The sequence below is a fragment of the Ips typographus genome, linkage group LG6 (genome assembly GCF_016097725.1).
Source record: "Ips typographus isolate SLU linkage group LG6, UJ_Ityp_2.0, whole genome shotgun sequence".
In the NCBI taxonomy this organism is placed as follows: domain Eukaryota; kingdom Metazoa; phylum Arthropoda; class Insecta; order Coleoptera; family Curculionidae; genus Ips; species Ips typographus.
Window position 1 is genome coordinate 6,578,714 of NC_138427.1, and position 17,491 is coordinate 6,596,204.

At 36.5% G+C, this 17,491-nt stretch overlaps 1 protein-coding gene across 1 annotated transcript; it reads left to right on the forward strand.

Moving 5' to 3' along the window:
* The first annotated feature begins 239 nt into the window (after positions 1-239).
* On the forward strand, positions 240-3,450 carry LOC145730314 (transketolase-like protein 2). The gene is made up of 5 exons (XM_081981480.1): positions 240-377; positions 1,131-1,466; positions 1,519-2,284; positions 2,667-2,933; positions 2,989-3,450. The coding sequence occupies exons 1-5, from the start codon at positions 286-288 to the stop codon at positions 3,391-3,393; spliced, it is 1,866 nt and encodes a 621-aa protein (XP_081837606.1). The 5' UTR covers positions 240-285; the 3' UTR covers positions 3,394-3,450.
* Positions 3,451-17,491: the final 14,041 nt, after the last annotated feature.

The window sequence follows — 17,491 nt, forward strand, 5'->3', positions numbered from 1 at the left end:
CCTGACACTCGACATGCAAAATTGTTATAAGCCGAGGTGCGCCTAAACGAGAGTGACTTTTAAGTTTAAAAACCAATGTCACACTAATCAGCTGGGTGATCGCTGAACCGTTCCCACCACTGATTATCATTAAATAACGTAAGTCTATTTACCCACTTAACAGAGATAACATTGACGACTTACGCAAGATAAAAAGCAACCGAATGATCTTGTTTTGTAATCGGCGATTGTTTGATCAGTTCGTTGGTGTTCATCGAAGAGCGAACCGGTCGAATTGTAGACAGCATGCCTCTCGTTACCGATCCCCAGGTCCTTAAGGACATTGCCACCAGAATTCGAATTTTGAGTGTCCAATCTACTGCTGCTGCCAATTCTGGGTAAGAAACTTTGTTAATAGTATTTTCTCTTCTCATCTATTTAAACTAGTCAAGTAATTCCCACGTTGAACTACTAGGTAATCATAAACAAAACACCTTATATCATTATTTAATTTATGATTTAAGTAGGTTAATTTACAGCACTATTACAATCTATCCAAAAAGCTTAAAAAACCTGCTTAATAACTTCTATCGTCACACTTGTAACATTGACCTCGTTAAACAATATCACTTAGAGGTCAATACAAACATTGGTGCTGATTAAGGAACTGTAAATTATTTTTTGGTGGTTTGGTTTTGAAACAACTTATTTAATCATGAAATTTATTATGTAACGAAAGCACTTTCACTATCAGTGGCAAACATTTATTTTAACGAATAACGTGTTTCTAGTACTTCACTGTTTTATTACACGCAATACGTAATTCTAATTATCAGCACTTTACGTGAAGTAATAACGTCAGACGTTGAATCTTTATGCGGAAGAAATATGTATTAGAGAAATTTTTATTTGCTTTTAGAGTAATAAAGACTAAAAGAAGATGAATGAACATTGTTTTAGGCCTTTCATTGAGTTCCTATATTTTTATTATGTAACATTGCTAAGTTAAATCATTTTTCAGATATACAGTGTGACCCAAGTGATTCTGAATAAATTGAGTACAATTGTTAAAATGTTTTTCTAAGCCTGAATTTCTAGAGATATAAACTGACATTTTTGGAAAATACTAAATACAACTAATACTTTGACAGACATCCCACAACATGCGCATCCATTGCCGAAATCATCTCCGTTCTTTTCTTCAACACGATGCGCTACTCAGTAGCATCTCCCAAAGACCCCTCCAGCGACAGGTTTGTCCTCTCCAAAGGACATGCCGCCCCTGCTTTATATGCGGCTTGGGTAGAGAATGGCCTTATCCCCGAAGCTGAACTCCTAAAGCTCCGTCAACTTGGTTCTGACTTAGAAGGTCATCCAACACCTAGACTGAACTTTATCGATGTGGGTACCGGTTCCCTTGGTCAAGGTTTGGCTATTGCTGCCGGCATGGCTTATGCCACTAAAAACTATGATAAAATTGATGCCAGGTTGGTTGTCTAATTATATTTTTAAACGAAAATTTTCACTGGAATACTTTAGGGTATACTGCCTTATTGGAGATGGTGAAAGTGCTGAAGGTTCCATTTGGGAATCAATTGCTTTCATCAGCTATTACAAACTTGACAACGTGGTGCTTATCATTGACGCCAACAGACTGGGTCAATCTGAACCTACTACCATAGGACACCATTTAGACATTTACAAAGCTAGGTTAGACGCTTTTGGATGGAATTCTATCATTGTTGACGGACACAACGTAGAAGAACTTGTAAAAGCTTTCGATGCTGCTAGTGCTACCAAGGGAAAGCCCACTGCTTTGATCGCCAGAACTTATAAGGGAAAAGACTTCCCAGAGATCGAAGACAAAGAAGGCTGGCATGGAAAGCCTTTGGGCAAAGAAACCGATAGGGTGTTGAAACATTTAGAAAGCCTTTTGGTAAACAAAGGCAAACGACAATACACTATCCCCTCACCACAGCAACAAGTACCAAATGTGAGCATTCAAAACATCAAGTTGTCTTCCCCTCCCAACTACAAACTGGGAGAGGCTTTGGCCACTAGGCAAGCTTACGGTACGGCATTAGTAAAAATTGCTCAAAACAACCCAAGGGTAATTGCCTTGGACGGTGATATGAAGAATTCTACCTTCTCCGAACAACTGAAGAAATATGATCCTGAGAGGTACATTGAATGCTTCATTGCTGAACAAAACTTAGTCGGTGTAGCAATTGGAGCTGCATGCAGAGACAGAGTAGTCGCATTTGTGTCCACGTTTGCTGCTTTCTTGACCAGAGCATTCGATCAGGTAGGTCGGATCAATATAATGAATAGCAAATTAGTTAGTTAGTATCGGTGTCAACGTAATAACAGCTTGTTTTTAAATAAAATAGTACTCCTACACGAGAATCCTCAAATTGAGAAAATAAATGTCTTGTTTCCCACCTTACAACTATTGACCTCCCCTAAAATCCATCACTTTTTTTATTTCATCAGTTCTACTAGATTCTTCTTCCTTTTCGTTACTCAGAATTTAAATGAAGCCTACACTTGTAATTTACCGCTCTTCACTGTTAATCTTACTGACTAGATGACACATTAATTAGTCTCAAAAAGTCTCCTTCTTAGTGGTATAGCATTATTTGCTACTCTGACATCGCTATCTGTAATTTTTTGAATTAAATTTACAGATTCGTATGGGAGCTATCTCACAAACCAACGTCAACTTTATGGGAAGCCACTGTGGAACATCAATCGGTGAAGACGGTGCAAGTCAAATGGCTTTGGAAGATTTGGCTATGTTTAGATCAATTCCCGGCTCTACAGTTTTCTACCCAGCCGATGCTGTGTCAGCTGAAAGAGCTGTAGAACTGGCTGCTAACACTCCAGGAGTAACCTTCTTGAGAATCAACCGTCCTGCCACTAAAGTGATTTACGCTAACGACCACCAATTCCAGGTTTGTTAATTGGCATTCACTCAACTCCTTAACTGAGTTTTAACGCTTATTTCAGATTGGAAAATCTAACGTGATTCTGTCATCCAGCAAAGACCAAGTACTCTTTATTGGTGGTGGTATCACTCTTCAGGAAGGAATTACGGCCGCAGAACAATTGGCTCAACAAGGAGTTGGTGTGCGAGTTTTGGACTTATTCACGATCAAGCCTATTGACCGAGAAGGCATTATTAAGAATGCTAAAGAAGCTGGAAACCGAATCTTGGTTGTCGAAGACCACTATCCCGAAGGAGGTATTGGAGAGGCAGTACTGTCCGCTGTTGCCGAAGTACGTGACATTTACGTCAAAAAAGTGGCAGTACCAAGAGTGCCACGTTCTGGAACTCCAGCTGCTGTTCTCGACTATTACGGATTGACTGCTAAACATATCGTAAACTACATACTGGATGTCATTAAACATTAACCATCTTTAAATTGTTATTGTTTGTGTATTGTTGTTTGTATAAACGGTTTGCATTTTTTTTGGCATTTCTTTTGGATGTGATTAGATAGATCACCTACTTTATCAATTGTATGTTTTAGTTTTTGTAGTGAATCCAAAATCGTAATGCATATTTTGATATTAAAATTACCTTAAGAAAAGCATTGTGAATACAAGCTTAACAAATGTTATTCCATAGCAACAAATGTGCAGTTGCTGTTATCAGTAATTCGTGCTTCGTTATTTCTGTGTTGGTTTATATAATACCAGTATAAGTATCAAAAGATAAATCTGGTGAAAACAAATTATTTGGTGAGACCAACAAGCAGAAACAAGTGTTGCAGAGTAGTGATTGAATTGGACCAGTTGACAATCAACGATCTGTCTTTTTGTTATAATTTTTTAAGAAATTTGGCTGATTTCGAATTCAAATTTCTAAAGTTTCTTCTAGAACATCCTCGTTTTAACCGCAAACTTAACATTACCGATGTTCGCGTCTTGAATGTAGATTTAAAGCTTAAAACAAAGCACAAATCAGGTCAAGTCTGTCTAATCGAAAGGATTAGGAAGCAAGTCGGGGTGGATTCTAAATCGCAAAGAAAACAATCCGAGACGACAAAGTGCGAGGAAAGGGGGGGACGCTGCCCAAAGGGCCTAAAAGCGAAGAAATACGACGCAAAGCCAAAAGGGGTAAAATCTTGAGAGGGTCGCCGGCCCGCAACGGAGATAATGGAATCAGACTAAGACTAAATGGAAGCTTAACACTTGTAGCGGTTTCCGGATTTGGCAGTCTTTCCGAATCAACAGCTAATGCCCCATTAAATTATTTGCGTTCGCCTTCTTGTGTTCCGGCAAAATTTCATTAACTGTCGGCGGAATTTAAGGAGTATTTGCATTCGAGAGTATTATTATGACTCCCTGTGGGAAAGCGAACATCTTGGAGGGATCAGTTGTGCAAACTTGGAAAACTCACAGCCTAGTGAATTATTAGGGTTCGAGAATCAATAAGCAGTCTGTTTGATTTCGAATTACTTTGATTAAATTTCGAGGAATTTAAATAATAAAGGGTCCGGGCCGATTTCTATTTGTCTGTTTAGATTTCATGCCCGCGAGTACTTTTAATAAGAATATTAAATTTTCTCATCCAGGAAACCTTTACCTGCTTGTTCTTTTCCGAGGGTAAAAACCGAACGGCAGAGAGTAGAATAAAGCAATCACCTTACCAGATTCGAAGTACGAAAATGGATCCGAAAGTAAAAAAACAAACACGAAACAGAAGATTAATGCTCGGCTGTCTCGGAGCCTTCTTCGCCGTATTTTTCACGTAGTCATCCCTGCTATCGCACGTAGGTAGTTACACCTATAATTTTCCTCTAATCCAAATAAATTTCATCGATTTTTGACGAATTATGTTGTAATTTCCTCATACGTTTCTTCCAGAAAATGAATGATGTCGGCTCGACACGAACTTATTATTGAAAGCGCCCTTTGACAAGCAATCTGTTTTAGTTTGGCTTTCGTATTTTCAGCACCTAAAAAAAGATTTCCCGCCTCCATTTACTCGCACGATAAATCTACTGTTCCTTCGAAAACGAAAAAAATCATTAAAATATTAATAATCGCATACGATCTAGCAATCATTTTCAATCTGACAACAACGGAATAAAAATCAAATGTCATTTACGTTTAGCAGCAAATGTTTTAAGGTGATTTTTGGGTTCAAGTAAGAATAAATTAGAAGACGTTTTAGTGCCAAACATATTTTAGAGACAGTTGACGTTTATATCACTGTCGGTGATCACCATCATGCTAATATTTATTGGAGATAAAGAGAATAAAAAAATTTTAAAAATTTATTATTATTAAAATTAACAGATAAACTAATTAAAATTACTAAATCGACAAATAATGCTTATTGGCACTACGTCACTCACAAAATTAATAGTAACTGTTTCATTCACGTGAAAAAATGCTTTTTAAAACTTTTTACACTTTTTAAGTAATATACTGTAAACTGGAACTAGGAGGAGGAGGACTGGAGGTTTCGTGGTTTTTTAAATTTTAAAAACTTCCCAATTTTGCATTTCGTTAGTACTTCAGTCTTCTGACATGCTTGTCTTTATTTATTGTAAAACGATTTTCCACTCGTCTTGTCTGACGCCAAATGAATTTAGGTTTTGTGGGCAAACAGCCAGCTTCATCATGTCTACACATTCTTCAGCTCTTCTTTTCTGACTCTCTGAAACTTGGTAACTTGGTAAAATCTTGGTAAACAGCTTAATGAAATAGTGCATTAAATTTATAAAATTTTGATGATCACTGACATGAGTCAAAACCAAAACATCAAATGCCTAAATGTCTTTCAATAGTAAAATAGAACAACAACTTCTAGATTTGGAAAAATAGAGTTAAATTAAAAATTAGACTATTAAGATTAATACTAAGAACACACCTATTATAGCAAATTTATTTATTAGACAACACTGTATATTAAATCCTAATGAAATATAAAGTGCATCTTTTGGTAACCAAGGATCAATCTGTATTGTTTGGACATTGATTTAATAAGCTTTTATTTAATACATATAAACAAAACTGAAGTAAATCAATTTTTTGAGTGTCCCAGGTATTAACGTGTATTCCATCAAAAATGGGAGCATTTAAAAGTGGTGGTCATAAATCAGTCATCGAAGTTATGCGCAAAAAAATAAAAAGTGAAGAACCTGCAACAAAACATCAGATATATGAAGACCGAGAAGGATGAATCGAAACATTTTGGGTCGTTGCGTATTCAAAAAGTGGCGCTCTGAGCAGATCTGCCATCAAAAACCCGGACGGTAATGATAGGGTACCGGGACCAGTAATGGGTTCCCTTAAACGATCCAAGCCCATTCCACAAAGATTTAATTTGTTTTTATAGCTTTGATTACGGATCGCTATAATTTGAAAAAGGGTTTTTAATAAAAATAACGTCTCCACTGTCGCATTGTATTTTTTGCCAGCTTCACTCCGAATATGATTGATGGCACGTCTAACGGCCTATTTTTTGGACTTTATCTTTCTTTCTCTCCGTGTTCCACTGTAATTTAACTTTAATAAGAAAAGTTTTTTTTCCCCGGTTGTCTCAAAAGTAAGTATCCATCTTTAGGATATTGACGACCAAAAAGATTCTCGAAGGGTTAAACCCCTTCAAAGCCCCACAGAAAAAATTTAATGAATATTAATTCTTTGTTACAATCTCAACGATGTTTTTTTTCAATTTTTTATTCTTTGACATGTTTAAATTCAATCCAAAAAATGAATTGGCTCGGTTATAGTATTGGCAAAAACATATAACGAATTCGTTCCCTTTGACCGGGCTTTGAGACGATGAAGAATGAACCTTTCAATCCCAAAAGTAGCCACTCGATATCCCGACGGATGCATCGCTCCCCCGGGACTCTACTCCAGTAACTCCCGATATTCGGGAAATGCGAAATTGGCCAAGAGAGAGATATTGGAAAAGATAATGGAGCGTGTGCTCCAGTCCGCTTCCAGCTAGTCAATTTTAGTTTCATTTTTTCACTAAAACATCAATTATTAATTTGTTTTTACTACAAGAGCAAATTTGTTGGAAAAAATCCTGGGGTTGATACAACAAAATGTATTCGAGGGCAAAGACAAAAGCGTCCAGAACGGGGGGCGGACGATTAACGTCCTCTTTTGTCAGTCCAATGATGAATGTCCTGCGATCGCAAAACATCGCAAACTTTTAAACGAACCGGCTTGGAACAGCTGCAATTAGAATTTAATTAATTACGCGATATGAATGAGTCGGTATTCTGGATTCCTCGCCACGTCCCGATATAATGCGGTGAACCGCTTTCTTGTTCCTCGGCTCTTTTCACCGCGAATGATTTAGGACCATTCTAATTTCCTTTTAAACTTGCTGAATTATCGGCTAAACTTTTCGTCTGGTCGAGGGACAGAGGCGTTCACATTAAACACACCAACATCAAATAAATTACTCAAATCTGCTTTTTCATGCTTAATATTTTCTTAGCACAAAGCATTTCACATATTCTTCTTCATCTTCATACACCGTCATCCTTAATAAAGGTGGGTGATCCCTTCCATTCCAACAACTGATCAACACTGAATCTAGTCCACTATCTGATATTCCTCAGACAAGATTTTTCTTTCCAGAGTAGTTGTCATTAGAAAGTATGTGGCCCAAATATACTTACTTTGACGTCTGTCAATGTATACAGATTATCAATGTTTATAGATTGTTGCAATCCAATCAAGAAGCATCTCATTGGTAGACGCATCTCCATGCAGATAACTGCTAATTTCTGACGAGAACTAGTCTAGAGGAGGGCCTAATTGGATCACGAGGCTGTTAGTTATGCACGTCAGATTGGTGCCCAATCTAATTAGCAGACAATTTGTTAATGTGTTTTATCCCGTCTGCGATTGGATTCCCGGTCGCCTCCTCATCCAGGACTTCGGCCCGAATTTAATAATAACCGGATCGATGTGTGCCTCGTACGTAATTGTTCCTGTTTGTCGTCGACGACGGCCAAATTTGATCTTTGTTGATTGTCTTGTTTTGGCAACGGATTTCCCCGAGGACCGCGTTATACGCGGAAAAGGAAACGACGGCTTAAAACCCATCAATTTCCACTCGCTTAACGACGTTATTATTTAAATATCGTCTCGAACAAACGATAGGGTCCAGGCTGATTGAGTTGTCAGTGATTAAAAACACACATCATCTGCTATTAATTGGAGAATTCATTTGGGATTAATAGGTGCGTATCTTGCAGTTATTGTCCGAAAATCGCCAATCAGAATTAAATTAAATTCATTTTCTGCTGGATATTATGTATATTATTTTACATACATACAGGATGGCTTATCGAAAACAAACCAGAATTCTGTAGATTATTTCGAAATTGTCACCGTTAGATTTCTTTCTCTGGGAACATTTCAAATCAAAAATGTATGCTACACCTAACCTACCTCATTAGAAGACTTTATCCACCAGATTCTATAAAATGTTAGAAATCACTTTGAATCAAATTTGTACTACTGCATCTCAGCATTTAATAGCCTAGAACATCTTGTTGAGAACTTAAAATAATCTTAAGATGTCTTCTTCTCTTCTTGAACCTAATTGAATATGAAGACTTATTCTATTCATATAAAGGCGGCATTACTTATGCACATCCCCACTATCGAATAAGAAGCGCCCAACAAAAGACGGGTAAAAAATCCATCCATCTCTCCAGGAGTCCCGCAGGATCGGCAAGGAATAGGCGGTGTATCGATAACTGGATTGCGAACAATAAAGAAACAAAGGGAGATAAAGCGGAAAAGACAGCTGACAGCCGGGTAAAAGATTGCTATCAAGATGAATCGCCCAAAAAGTGACCAGGACGAAGGCCATCGATATCTCTTTCCATTCTTTTTAGTTTGAAGAGTGGTAAACTTAATAAAATAGTGAACTTTTCAATAAATAAATAAGTTGGTTTTAAGTGGGTCCTCAATCTATCAAAATAATATCCTTTATTAAGAAGACATGTCGATCCTAATCTATTCCTAGTAGCGATATGTCAATATCGACTATCGAGACTTGCATAAGACAATTAAGGGTTTGCATTCCCGCCAGCTGGCCTCGTGTCCAAGACAAAGTGCCTCTTCCACGGGGTCGGTCGATAGCTAAGCTTGGAAACGCCGCCGTCGAGGTGGTGGTGGCTCCCTTTGCCGCCCCCGGGCGTTCCACCAATTCGCACTTGTCTCTTTTCATGTCAGCGACGTAGCTCTTAGTAGACTCAATCAAACATATCTCATTTATATTAAAGCCCCGCCAGTTCTACACAATACAAAGCGCACAAAACTCGTTTAAATTTTGTGTTAGCTATAAAAATAAAGTTAGTAAATGTGAAGTAAAAATTATTCTACGGCGCCCCTGGGTCCTCGGCAAGAAATCCGATAAAACTCGAAGATATAACTGCAGAGAAATTTTAACTAAAATTAAATTTAAAGTTGGCGGGGCCGCATTCTTAGAGCGGAGGTAAAACAAAGCGGAGCGCGAGCAGGAGACATATAGAGCTCGGTATTAGAAGACGGCTTTTAGATTTATTAATTTAATATTCTTCTCTCCCAGGAAATTCTAAGACGAAGAGGAAGGCGGGACCGGCATGCTTACCGGAACGACTTGGAATAATAACAATAGTAAATAGACTTAGACATTGTTGAAATAATTAAACGGGAATCTATAACATTACATTACAGATACGCTAAGAATTATGTTATTAAAAATGATTATTCGAAAAATAAATTTAAATTAATATGACTGAACAAATGTGCATTGTTGCAATAGTGTACAAAATATAATTGCTTTTTTAGTAGTTTTAGGCAATTTTCCAGTTTGCAGTAAGGTTCAGTATGACGGATCTGTCCTCCTAAATCTAGAAAATTTTTTACAAAAAAATATCTGATTTCTAGAAGTATGTTACATTTTGAAAATAATTTTTAGGGGTCTCTTGCTACTTAGGCAAATTTAGAAGTAATTTTAGTCAAAAAGCTCCTGGCATTTTGAAAATAATTCTAGAGGCACGTGTTAAATACTAAACGTTTCTTGAAAGATTTCAGTTTCTACGGGCTTCTAGCCTCCGAATGACTGTAGAGGTTTCTGGCATTCCCAAAACGACTATAGAAGCTCTTGGCATTTCAAAAAGGCTTCTAGAAGTATTTGGCTAATACTAAAGCTTCTAGGAAGGTTTAAAAAAATATTTTTTTTACATTTGGAAATTGATTTTAGGGTCTTCTGGAAAATTTAAAATCTAGAAGCGTCTAGCAAACACCAAAAGTGTCTGGAAGGAAAAATTTGGCTTGGTTGAAAATTGTCATACTCTATGCATTATTTTAAAGTGATCAAACAGTAGGTTATGTTAGAGAAATACCAAGACTACTAGTCTCCAAGGATGATAAAAGAATAAATTGATTCGTACAAATTCTGGTAATTTTCGATCCAAGAGACTAAAGAAGTTAAATAAGTTTTGGTCAAGAGCTTATTGTATTTAGAATCATTAAAGTCGTCATATCGTCTTTACTGTATTGTCTGTGAAATTTATCACAACAACTATTGATTTGTGTAATTTTCAGTTTTTTTATACAAAATAATATTTACGCACAAATAGCTCTGTAATGTTTAATTACGTCTAGGTTACCATGGCGGATACCATGACTTTCCGCCTTAGGGAGGTAATAGAGGACAGTGATAAGTAACTTCAGTAGACACATGTACGCATAATTGGATTAGACGTTGATAAACGTGGAAAGTAACAGAAAAAAGAATAATTATCCGGGTGCAACTGATCGAGACTAATTTATTTCGAAAAAAAGCGCAATATTAGCTGCTTTGTATGCGCAATACGCGATACACTAAAATTAGTTTCTTGCCGGTTTATGTAAATTGCGAGTAGGAATGAGCATAATTAATCAACTCTTGTTGCTTCAACAAGAATGGCTGTCATTACGCTATCGAGGCCGTTATTGAAAAACTGACGCATTCAGTTAACGCCAATAAGGAATATTGGTATTAAGGCCGATTAGCCTTCCCCCCTTCCCTAATAATTATTCCACCACAAAAACTACGCCATAAACGATATTTAATTTGAACAACGTTCAATTTTCAATTATTTATTTATATCATCGAGAATATCCATCAGGTCTTAGTTAAGCTGTTATTCACCCATAAGAACATTTAATTTCAAACCAACTTTTTTACTTATGGTAAATTTAATACAGTTTGTTTTATGTTCGTATCAATTTTAAATGAAAAAATATGCATAAAATAATACAGTCTAAACTCCAGAATATTTATAGTATCTAATGATTGTATTGTATCTAAAATCTTCAGATGCTCCAGATAGAGATTACAATAAATAAAGTACAAGTTGAAGATAAGTGGTGGAAGAATATACCAAAAAAGCCCTAAACTTATACAAACCAAAGTACAGATTATAGTTAGAAAACTAAATGCAGAACAAAATTGAGGTGCATAAGTGAGGGAAACACGTATTTTGAGTAAGAAAATGAATTACTACAAAAAGCTCATAATACTGAAACTGATTTGATTGAAAAGCAAGTGATCGTTATGTTATTATTTTAGGTTGTTTTTATTGGCTTATTTGAACGTTTCAAAGAGGGCAAATAAAAATGTCTCTTCAATCTTAATACTTCAAACTTTTGATTATATGAATCAGTTTTCTCTTAGTATCAAATTGAGCGTAGATTGAAATAACGGACCAAAGTGCAATCGTTTCATTATTGCAATGGCGTGCCTTAATGCCATCAAACGGGCAAACGACTTTCTATCTCCTGCCTTAGAATGTTGAATGCGAATTTAAGTGGGAAAAGCATTACAGGGCTGCTTTGAGTCGACACGTTTTCCGTAAGGTCGGTAAAATTGCCTTCCTTTCTAGACAGATATGCAAAATTTAATTGTGCTAAATTGCGGTTCAACCCGCCAATAAAATTACCTGCTTTAGATGAATAGGGAGCTATCGTACTTTTTCACATCACGAATGTAAAAATAAGTAAAACAATTTATTAATTTTCTTTCATGTTTAGTTACCCCAGAGAGGTGAATGCAGAGACACATTTTTACCTAATTTTTAATTTCTTTTTGAATGTCAAAAATTATTTCCTTTCAGTTATTATAGTATCTTTGACAACTAGGTATAATTAAACTGGGCCAGTTGAATAAAAATGTTCATTTGCAAAAATTAAAGGCAAAATGTGACATTTTTAATAAGCAAAGGACCTTGATCATTAAATATGTTATCTAAGCTAATAATGTACCCTACTAAAATGTTAGGGTGAACAACTCCACCCAAAACATAATCATAACTTTTCGTAAAATAATTGGCTTGTCAACCAATCGAAAAATCGATTTATTACGTTACGTTTTCGTTTTCATTACGATCGGTGTAGATGGGTCTTTTTCCCATATATAAACTTAAAACTCATTTTTTAAACATTAGACAGATTCGGATCGGCTTTCATTAAAGAACACACAGTAGAGAGATAGGGTGCGCCGCTCAACCCTATGTATATTGCGAAACCATGACCGAGCAAAATTCAGACAGTTTTTACACTTTCCGAATGCCAGAGTCGGACTTCCGTTTCGACTTACGAGCCCTTCACTGATTGCCCATTAATCTACGTTATTTATTTTAATTAATAAACTGGCATTCATAACCGCGTCTCGTGTAAAAGTTTCTTTAGAATTTACTAGAACAGTGAACAGGAAAACACGACAAAAAAGATGTTAAATCCATTAAGCCACCAAAACAAAATCATTCCTCAATACGGCACTGTAACTGATATTCCAAAGAAAACATTTTAATTCGTCAGTATAATTGTCGTTGTTCGTTTGTACATTAATAAAAAAGAAGCAGTTTCCAGCCAGAATGAAAATGTAGAGTCACTCTCTCTCCCCTTTCTTCAGGACCCGTTTCATCCAGAAATCGTTCGGGAACGTGGCAGGGATTTCCTTCTATTGTTGACGTTCCGTTTTATATTTTAAATTAAATTTAATATCGGATGACTTTTAGTTTTCGCCTCCCTTTACCAGGGGGGGGGGGACAGACGGTCCAAAACGAGGAGACACCAATTCACTCTATAAGAAATTTTATTAGGGTGTTACCACTTTTGTTTAATAAATGATAGTATAATCTGGTATAAACTGAAACTATATGTTCTTCAGTTTGTTAGTGTGTAGAAGCTCCCAGACACCCAGTGGATGAGAATGTTAAAATCATACATAAAAACTCAATGGTAAAGAGAGAGAACTATTGGAACTAAGATGTGTGTCAGTGTGTCCGTTGGTCACATGACCAAGTGGTCATGTCATGGAACAAGTGATCAGAAAAACTGGTGTCTTGTGACCAACTGTAAAATTACGTCACATACTTTTTAGCAGACTGACACTTATTGATTCTAGCTGATATCCACCTTTTTGATCTGCTTGATCTAACTTCACAATTAAATAAAATTTTTTGTAAATTTAAATAATGCCTCTCAAGAAAGCGTTTTTCCAGAAAATTCTAGATTGTAAAGAACTTCCTCCTGCTTTTAAAAATGATATTGTTTCACAAACCTAATACGCATAAGGATGTTTGAAGAACGCGTCCTTTTGGTAAGATTTTGCTTTAACGATGGCTTAAAATGGAAGAATTTTAAAACATCTGTTTTTTTCTTGGTTTTAAACTCTTATGCAACACTTCTTGCAGAAGTCCCACTTGTACAAAATTCTTACAAAATTAATTACAGACTGACGCAACAAATGGACGCATACCAACCATCACAATATGCCATCTTCAAACAGACGTACAGTTTGAATTGAAAAAACCACAGAACATACCATCTGGCTGAGGGCTGCTATGGACAGACGGAAATGGAAAAATATGGTAGAAGCCTACATTCAGGAGTGGATGACAACAGACTGATAAGAAGAAGCAGAAGATATTTAGTCCAGCTAACCCTTTCTATTTGTGAAATTGTCTTAGTTAAATAAACCGTCAAAACTAAGAAATCAGACCCTTGTAAAATTTTCCAGAAACCTGAAAAGAGAATCAAGGACCAATTCTAGAGGTGTTGCGCAGTAAAAGGACAAACAGAGAGCAATCGTAGAAACCGAGGAATAGTACGAGAAAAAAAACGAGCAACGCGTCCGCCAATGGAGCAGGGCAGACGACGCCGCGCGCAATAAGATCCGCAGCAATGCGAGAAACTCTGTTGCAGGACCGAATGTTTCGATTGGCCCGCTCCGAATTTCTCGTATTGTCATTGGCGAAACGACACTCCAATCCTACAAAAGTCAAAATTACGGCTGCTCGTGGAAATCCAACCGAATCCGATTTCGTTTCCAGCATTCCCACTAATTTCGGTGTGATTCGGCGTCGGCATCTTGTTCAAAATCGATAAAATGCTCGCGAATGTTTTAGTCTCTAGGTTCACTTCCAGATAGACGCAATTTCAACTTTTGATTTAAAAAATTTACTTGAGACTTTGGCTAACCAAAGTCTCAAGGGACACTAAAATAATGTTCCCCATCGACCCAAGATCCACTTAAAACGTTACAGTGTAAGAGTAAGCATTTCATTTTATTGACATTTTTATGAGTAAAATATTATTATAATTTAGCCAGTTCTCCTTGGCAATAGACGGAGAGAGGAAAAGGTGGGGCCAGACCGCAAGATGGGAGACCGGGGGGGTTTGCGAGGGGGTAGGAGGAACCGAACTGGAAGCGGAATATCAATAGTACGATCGCAATTGCGACGCCGAAGCTGAAACGTTTCCTGGTGGAGGAGAAGGAGAAAGAGGAGGAGGTTGGAAGACGACGTGTCGTCCCGGCCGCTATCCGGGCCATCTTCAACGAGGAAACTTCTCGAATTTGATTAGTTTTTATTGGACAAGACGGTCTGCATATTGCGCTTCCGGCCTTAACGTAAACTTTCAAAGAAACGTGTATCGTAACTTAGTCAATTATGGACGAGTTGGTTTTATATCTATTGTAGTAGGTATTGCGCTATTCTTTCCAAAAGTATTGCTGAGGAAAAGAAGTGGCAGGGAAAAACGTGACAGGCGGACGGCCCTGCATTGATTTATTGTTCGTATTTGTGTGTTTCATGTAAAAAAGCTCTTCTCGCTGCCAGTCCCGGCTCAAGATTGATGCTTTCCATTTGCGATTTGGTCTGGGCTGGAGGAGTTAAGAGAACTCCAGTTTGAGAAGACGGATTTTTATCAGTTTTTGTTATTGAAGAACTATAGAATTGGAATAGTTGACCTACATTTTAACTAATCAGATGTGGGTCATTGCCTGATGCATTATAAAAGGACACAAATAGCAATAGTGTAAAACAAAATACATGCAGAAAAGCAATAATTGTTAGAGTTAGCAAAAATTTTTTTTTAGTGTGATAAGCAGGGGAAGTTAAAATTTGAGTAGCAAAATTCAAAATCTAATACTGGTCTCGCCATCTGTACACCAGTGCCCTAACTAGACCTAAACGTGTAGGAATTGATTTTATAGAGCACTCTGTAATTGTAATAAGTGTTTGAGTACACAAAATATTGCAAAGTTTATTGCCCTCGTTTTATTTGTAGCAATATCAATTATTATCAATGAATTGTAACTTTATTAAATAAAAGGTGTGGCATTATTGACACCTTTAAAACCATATCCATATATTCAATCAGGTAGAAAGTTTTACTAATTTAATAAAATTTTCAGACACAGACCTATTATCAACATATAAAAGGCTAGGGGATAAAATTCTTAAATTAACTTTAGGAACTTTGAAGTTTATATAATTAATCAGATCACAGCCAGAATATTTAGTGTTATTTACAATGTGGTAGATGAAGAGAACAGCCTGAGTTTTCCTCCTAGCACCAAGAGCAGTCAAGTCAAAACTGACAAGCATGGAATTGGGGATACACATTGTTTTCTTTTACGTATAAATAGCGCAAGAACCTTCTCAATTTCATTGTTATTAGAAATATCTGCTGGTGCCCAAACATTAGAGGCATATTCAAGATGAGGCCTGACCAGTGAAGTATAAAGTTTGATAATTGTATCGATGTTGAAATCTTTGGTATTACGTACGACAAAACCCAGTACTTTAAACGACTTGTTTATCATATAGTCATAATGGTTATTGAAAGCAAAATTACTTTGAAATTTAACTCCCAAATCACTGACCTCATTGCATCTCTCCTCTAAAATGAAACATTTTTTAATATTCAGTGTCATATTATTGTTATAAAACCATCTAGCAACCTCATCCAAGTCACCCTGGAGAATACAACGATCAGCATCGTTGCCTATCAGTCGTAAGGCAAATAACAAACCGGTAGAGCATTGCAGGCATTTCGGAAGGTCATAATAAAAATCATTAATAAAAATCAAAAAAAGTAAAGGCCCCAGAAAACTCCCCTGGGGTACCCCAGAAGTTGCAACATAATAATCGGACAATGAGAAGCCCACTTTAACAGTCTGCACACGACCAAGCAGGTAGGAACTCATGAGCTTCAACACTCCACCAGAGAACCCAGTCTCCCCAAGCTTACGTATCAGTACACTGTGATCGACCTTATCAAAGGCTTTTGAACAATATGTTAGTTTCTCTCTGGTCCATTTCCCTTAGAAGGGATTAGTGACTATGATGCTCCTGTAGCAGTATTTATGGTATTTTGCCACTCCGTTCTATTCTGGACCATGTTTACAGTTTGATGAAGGCCTTGGCCGATTAGATCTTTCGTTTGGTCCACCAATATCTTGGGTGACCTTTCGCGCGGTGCACATATGAATATATGAAATTACAGATAATCCTCTCAAATATCTTACTAAGAGTATTTAGTAAGCTGATATAAATCGAAACAAGATAACTAGCCACGAAAAAAACACAAAATTGTATTTAATAATAGACTTAGTAGAATAGGCCGGGTTTACCAAACTCCTTAGTAATAGTCATAATCATAAACTTAATTTTGTTCATAACAACACATAGTAAACATGTTGTAATGAAGAAAAACTAAGTATTACGGCTATGACTAAGAAGTCGGGTAATCCGGACTTACTTTACCTTACTGTCGGCAAATCAACAAGACCGCTTCACTTTTCACTTCAACAAATCTCAAAAGTTGCTTAACTTGAATTATTTCAATGTTTACAATTGAAATAAACCAAAATGACAACTATCAAATGCCAAATCAATCTTGATTACATCGATTATCCATCCTTCAATCGGATAGAGTATTTCAATGCTTTTATTTTCTACGACTTTTCAATGCAAATCACCAGTCGCTTAGAATTACTTATAATTTTGTGACATTTTTGAAAGATTTTATTAGATACAAAACAAATGCGCCATTTTCGTAAAGTTAATGCTTAGTCATTTTTGTATGAATGAATATAAATCATCCTAAAGTTGAGCTATAAAAAAATAGTTTTAGTGTAATTTCATAAAACTAATAAATATCGTCTTTACGAGATTTAACTTACTACTAATATTGAAAGCAG

Coding starts and splice junctions, on each gene's coding strand:
- LOC145730314 (XM_081981480.1), top strand. CDS start 286: ATGCCTCTCGTTACCGATCCCCAGGTCCTTAAGGACATTGCCACCAGA. Junction 1,467..1,518: donor TATGATAAAATTGATGCCAG/GTTGGTTGTCTA, acceptor GGAATACTTTAG/GGTATACTGCCTTATTGGAG. Junction 2,934..2,988: donor CTAACGACCACCAATTCCAG/GTTTGTTAATTG, acceptor CGCTTATTTCAG/ATTGGAAAATCTAACGTGAT.